The sequence below is a fragment of the Monopterus albus genome, unplaced genomic scaffold (genome assembly GCF_001952655.1).
Source record: "Monopterus albus unplaced genomic scaffold, M_albus_1.0 scaffold121.1, whole genome shotgun sequence".
NCBI lineage: Eukaryota > Metazoa > Chordata > Actinopteri > Synbranchiformes > Synbranchidae > Monopterus > Monopterus albus.
In genome coordinates, this window is record NW_018128001.1 from 245,682 (window position 1) to 252,436 (window position 6,755).

At 44.1% G+C, this 6,755-nt stretch overlaps 1 protein-coding gene across 2 annotated transcripts in view; it reads right to left on the reverse strand.

Moving 5' to 3' along the window:
• Positions 1-4,131, reverse strand: part of eif6 (eukaryotic translation initiation factor 6) — an 8,019-nt gene extending 3,888 nt beyond the window's left edge. Inside the window, exons 1-5 of one of the 2 annotated variants that reach the window (XM_020612124.1) lie at positions 4,018-4,131; positions 3,617-3,753; positions 2,908-2,993; positions 2,466-2,641; positions 1,181-1,357 (exon numbers count right to left, since the gene is read on the reverse strand). In XM_020612124.1, coding sequence (XP_020467780.1) covers positions 1,181-1,357; positions 2,466-2,641; positions 2,908-2,993; positions 3,617-3,723 — 546 coding nt within the window. In that variant the 5' untranslated portion in view covers positions 3,724-3,753; positions 4,018-4,131. The remainder of the gene's footprint in view (positions 1-1,180; positions 1,358-2,465; positions 2,642-2,907; positions 2,994-3,616; positions 3,754-4,017) is intronic. The other variant, XM_020612123.1, reaches the window with a different exon arrangement.
• Positions 4,132-6,755: the final 2,624 nt, after the last annotated feature.

A 6,755-nucleotide genomic window follows, 5' to 3' on the forward strand; every position in this document is an offset into this window, starting at 1 on the left:
ACGACTACCTCAGTGTATTTTATTTAATTCTGTTTGTTGCTGATTACCAGATTGCCAGTTCACATTGTCAAGCTGAGAGAAGTGCCATCCATCGTCACTCTGGGACAATAAAAGGCAACCTGTGTGAAACCAGTGGTCGGTGTCCATCATAACCTACACGCAACGCAGAGTATACGAGATCCTACGGGCGTGCAAGGAGTGCCACACATAGCAGACCCCATTACAACCGCACGGGTCAAAAGGAGGGCGGAGAGGATCACTGCTGACCCCTCACATCCTGGACACAACCTGTTTGAACTCCTCCCCTCTGGACGGCGTTACAGGTCACTGTGCACTAAGACAACCAGGCACAGGGACAGTTTCTACCCCTGGGCTGTCGCTCTGATGAACACTTAACCAATGACAGTATGACTGGACAACAACCCTCAGTGCAACACTTGTAAACAGATGTATCTATCTGGAAAATGCATCTGAACTGTGTGTGTACATTTCTATATTTCTAAGTACTTTATTCTTATTTTCCTAATACACATTCCTTTTTCTTCTCTAGTTCTCTCAGTCTTACCTAGTTTACTCGTGGCCTGCTGTACCAGAGTCAAATTCCTCACGTGTTCAACACACCTGGCCAATAAAGCAGATTCAGACTCAGTTCTCACCAGTGAGACGTACAGTTGGCCCTACAGGCCGTTGTCTCATTGTCCAAGTAAAAAATTACTACATTTTTATTTTTAATATATAAATTAACTGCCTCCTTATCGATACTGCCATCTTACAGGTTAGGGCTGTTCTGTGACACAGAGATTTTTACTAATATCTTCTTGCACATGACCTGATGTTACAGGTGGGAAGCACCAAAAACTTGACTACAAAAAAATGTTTGCATTTTATTAACAACATGAGGCTAAACATATACAAACTGTCAATTAAAAATGAAACTGTATGATTCTGCCTGTCTTTCCATTAATAAACTGAGTCCACTGCTCAGGACGTCTTCTACACTTTTATGTGCTTTGTTATTTTCAACAGAATGAGATTATGTATATATTATGTACATCAGTGTCACACCCACTGGTGGAGAAACTGTACACCGAGTATGACAATGACAACCTTTTTTTTTTTTTAACTGGTTAGCTGTTAAACCCCAGGAGCATAAAGATGTGTGGCCGACTCTGTCACTCACCACCAGGGGAACCTGTAGCAGAGACGACAGCTCGTCCTGGTCTTCTATCGATGTCTTTGGGTGGACGAGACCTCCCTGGTTGCTGAATGAGCAGTAGGAGCCTACCAGGACCTGCTCTGCTACTGTCTGACGGAAAACCTCCACCTTCAGAGTGTCTGCGAGGATCTCCTCCGTCTCCTGAAAGGACAGAGGAAGAGGAGCGGGATGAAGGGCTGCATTCACATTTCACATACAAGTCTCACAAATCTGATTTTTTCCCCACCCACTGCCTCAGACCTGGTGTGTCCACAGCAGTGTGAACAGACCAGATCAGATGTCCTCAGACCAGATCTGGGCCACCTGCTTATGTGTGCCGAGATCCGATTCCTCTCCGACCTCTGACTGCGAGTGCTGTCAGAACGGTCAGATCAGAATCCACGTGGTCCTTCTCTGCACATACGGCCTGTCGCCATCATTCGGTGTCAGCCTCTCACAGACCCTTAGCAGTAAACATGGAGAGCGACGACGGGGTCAGTGGGTCTATAAGTCTGAAGTTCTGGTCATCAGCCCTGATCAGGTTTCAGACATCACCACCCCACAGCCCCAAACAACCTCCACCAAGTGTTAGACCAGCTGAGTCAGGGGCACATTTAAAAATCATCCAACATTTTCACTTAGCTTTTTCAAAATATACAGTATGTGGTCGTGTATCGTTTCTTTATTTTGTGTTAATTCTCTCCATTCGGCCACATCCTGAAATTCTTCTTGTTTCATGGTACTCTGTTCTGGGAAGCAGCTTCTAATTCTGATTTTAAAAGGTGCCATATAAAGTTTAATGTTTGCTTACTCATCATTTAGTTTAAATGGTAAATGGACTGTATTTATATAGCGCATTTTTTACAGTGTGTTGCACTGGCCAAAGCGCTTTACAGGAGATCATACACCATTCACACACCGATGACGACAAGGCTGCCACACAACGGCGCTAGTCAAGCCACCGGGAGCAATTCGGGATTCAGTGTCTTGCTCAGGGACACTTAGGCATGCGGGGAGACTGGGAGTCAAAGCACCAACTTGCTGGTCAGAAGACGATTTGCCCTACCTCGTGAGCCACAGCCACCCCAGCCAGTTTATGAATTGTCAGAGTAACAGAACAAAGAGCGGTGAATATTTAGTCTTTGATGACATGAAACATTGAAATGGGGGCACGTGTGAAGATGTCTAAATGACTGAAACAATCAGATAATTAAATTAGCATCAATTGATTGTTTCAGCTGAGGTGTTCAGCTGTCTATGTGTTTCTCACCCTGTCGAGGTCAGGGTGCACCAGCGCCACGTAGTCGTTGCAGGCGATGACATTACCGAGCGCAGAAAGCCTCTCCTCAACTCTTTGGATCCTCACAGCGTCTGGCAGACAGTTCCTGATGTGCTGCAGCTCCTGGTCTGTCGTGTTGTTGGGCACCAAGAGGCCATGACGGTTTCCTGATTACAGGACAAACAGAGTTGTCAGCAGCACTGAAGTGATGTCTGAAACATCAACACAGACTAAAGAGATGGAGCCAAACAAATCAACTCCCACAGTAACAGAGCCAACTGTTTCCATTTAGCTTTTAGTTCTGTTTTGTCTTCTGGAAGCTAAAAAGGGGGAGAGTGGTGAACAAATTTAGGGCCCTGAGAGTTGGAAAGAGATCAGAACTAAAGCATAAAGACAGGAGAAAGGTTTGTGTGCACTCCAGAGTGATACTCACCCACACACATCCTCCCTATGATGCGACAGCCTGCTATGGACGCGTGAACCACTGGGATGGTTTCTGACAACTCCCCTTCAAACACACTGCAGTCACACAAACCAAACACTGATAAACAAGGTCAACTGACAGGTCAAAAGTATGTGTCACTCTCATCCTCACTTTACTTTCAGTTGATTACTGTAATATTCTATAGAGCCTCTGAAAGGTCACCACTGAGGTCGTTCATAAAAATCTTGCATTTCTTTGCTATATTCTTTAATTCCCCTAATTCATAGCAACAGTCAGAGTGTTGGTCCAGTCCGGCTACTGTCAGTTTAGAGAAAGACACAACAGAGACAATGTGACCCCACATTATCATCTAGCAGCCATAATCATAGAGAGCTGGTTAACTGGCTCAGATAGTTTTCAGTGACACAGACTACATTTGCTATTCCAAATGAAGCTAAAATGTAACTTTGGTAAAACCTTCCACTTTGGATAGTGAGCACTGTCCTGTGGCCAGGGATTCTTACACGCGCCGATCGCACACATCTTTACGAACGTTTGCCTTCTCCCTGGTGACGCAACTCGGAGCCAGAGATTACACTGGGGTGACATCAGCCAGAGGCTCGGGCCTGATCACAGCCTCCATGCTACACAAGCTAACGTAGCTGTCTGAACTGAAGCGACATAACGTGACAAGTGTCTGAAGAAGTAAAAAATCCACCTGTAGAAGTTCTCGGAGCCTCCGATGGCCACCAGGCAGTACGTGTTGGTCAGCTTGGCGAAGCAGCCAATCTCGTTGTTTTTCTCAAAAGATGCTCTCACAGCCATGACGACAGTGAGGATGGCTCACTTCTGATCCTGGAACAGCAGGACATGTATACAACACCGAGCTTTTATCACGTTGTGGAGTTAATCCGTCAAATCCGTCAGTATTTACGATCTGAAAACCGCGACAGTTTTCAGAGCTAACTGGCTAAATAGCTAGCTGGTCTATAAAGTTTACAACCTAAGAGCTAATCCTGCCACATTAGCACACACGTTATCGACAAACAGCTTCGACTAAATACGTACGTACGTTTTTCACATATCTGTTCATATTTAGTGAAAAACATGATAAATTACCTGAGTAAGGTTCGTGGCCTCCAAACAAGCGTGGTGATAGTTTCCGGCAAACCAACCGTCACTTCCGCGTCAGGGTTAACGTGATGACGTAAGGACGTACCGTACGTCTTGCATTTTTTCCGACTGTTGTTGATTTCATATAGGTTACATTAGGACACTTACAATTCAACTGCTGCTTAGTTAAACCGTGTATGTATCGTTATCTTTCCATTTATTAGTGGAAAACAACTGGTGTCGAGATCTGAGGAAAACTCTTTGGCTCAGCAAAACATAACAGGTAACATGTAAAACAAAAAAGTGATTGTAGAATAAATATGGCAACAAGATAAAAAAAAAAAACAAGTAATTGTAGAATAAATATGGCAACAAGATTAAAAAAAACACAAAGTCAAGAGTACAATGCAGTACCCAAAACACTATGTTCATTTAACTATAGCACAAAATACTGTTGCAAATTTTGTTTTTGACTTGAGTAATCAATTTTATGCTGCTGTATAAACACTACTTCAGCTCACTGTGCCTGCCCCCACCTGTCAGTGGATTACTAGCTTTCTGACAGATATGAAGCAGCAGGTGAGGCTGGGGAAAACCACATCCCAGCTGGTCCTGTGGTGTAGCCGCAACAACCTGGAGCTGAACACGCTCAAAACAGTGGAGATGACAGTGGACTTCAGGAAGAGCCCCTCCACCTTACCCCCCCCTCACCATACTTGGTAGCATTGTATCAGCAGTAAAGTCCTACAAGTTCCTGGGCTTCACTATCTCCCAGGACCTGAAGTGGACGTCCAACATCAGGACCATCACCAAGAAGGCACAGCAGAGGATGTACTTCCTGCGCCAGCTCAGGAAGTTCGACCTGCCCCAGGAGCTGCTGATACAGTTCTACAGAGGAATCATCGAGTCTGTTCTCTGCTCATCCATCACTGTCTGGTTTGGCTCAGCAACCAAACAGGACAGGTACAGATACACAGAGTTCAAAGTACAGTACAAGTACAGTTCAGAGTTCGAACACAATCTGTTTGAACTCCTCCCCTCTGGACGGAGTTACAGGTCACTGTGCACTAAGACAACCAGGCACAGGGACAGTTTCTTCCCCTGGGCTGTCACTCTGATGGACACTTGACCCACGACAGTATGACTGGACAGCAACCCTCAGTGGAATATCTGTAAATATACCTCGTACAGATTATACAGATTATACAGGTGTCTAGTTTTAAATACTCTGTTTTTATCCCTATTTATCTCATTTCAATGAACATTCCTTTGTCTGTCTGCATTGTTTACTGTCTGTTTATACTGCTTATTTTGCACTGTTTGTTGATGTTAATACTGCTTATTTTGTTATATTACACAGCCTTATACTGGTTTACTGTTTTGCACATTGAGAGCCGATGTACCAGAGTCAAATTCCTGGTGTGTCCAACACATCTGGCCAATAAAGCTGATTCTGATTCTGAGAGTATTGTATTTTTACTGCACTACATTTATGTGATAATGTTAGTAGTTACTTTAGACAACCACATTAATAAGGGCAAAATACGAAAAACAAATGTCATTGTCTAGGTTAAGTATCTATATAAAGGTTAACAATACTGTTACTTTTGGGCCTTTATATTTTGATGCTGGTAAACTGAATGAGGCAAATCATCCTGTTGTTACCGACTGCTGACCAACTGATTACCTGACTTATCATTTCATCCATGGAGCAGCCTATGTGGTGACTGTCTGATCATGTGCGCGAACCGGGATTTGTCTCCATCGGGTATTTTAATGCTGTCTCTACCGCTGCTGCTTCTCAGACACTGTTGTTTTTAGCCCCAGATGCTCAGCGTGTGCGTGTGCGTGAGCCACAGAAAAGGAAACACCTTAAAAAATGAATGAATAGAAAACTCTAACCCGTCCTCCTTTTTCAAGAACCTGCATAGCAACTGCAGCTGCCGCTGTCCTCTTGCTTCTGCAGCACCAGGAACGACACTCTGCGCCAATCACATCGGCCGCTCAGTGTGACGTCTTGTTTGTTGACACGTTTATTAGTTCGCCACCTGTGTGACGTCACTTGAGCAGGTGGGGTTGGGGGGAAGTGTGACGAACCAGAGCGGAGCAGGATACATAGTTAATCTAAATGGGGTGGAGGTATCACTCCTACCTGTTTTTGTATACCTCTCAGTCAACATCTGCGTTTCCCAAAGGACGCCTCCCACATCTACATTAGGTCAGTAAAACCTTTTGTGGCAGGTGGTCATGTTTCATCCATGCACGTAAATTTTAGCCTGTATACTGTCAATAAGAAATGACTTGGCTTCAGTACCCATCATGACAGCTGGTTACATGTTTTAGATGTGGGGGAAGAATTTCACCTGCATCCATCTTGGTAGTTCGGCACATAGTCTATGGATCAAGACTATGCATCAAACACAGTTCTCATAGAACATCTGGCAAGTAATGGTCTACAGTTATTCAGTTATGACTTTTTATTTTCAGGCAGCAGTGAGTCGTTGTTGTCATGTGGCATAATGTGGAGAATAAATAATAGGCCAACACTTGACATAGGATGCTCGCTCACAATTTTTGAAAAATTCCAAACAATAAGCTACAGGCTACATAATAGCTGATTTATTGCTAAATCTTCCATGGTCAGGAAGTTGTCACTTCTTCCAAAGGGTGGGATACAGTAATCCCAACCCATAAACCTTAACCCTATACTCAACCATAAACCATGTGATGTGAAAAACGTCTGG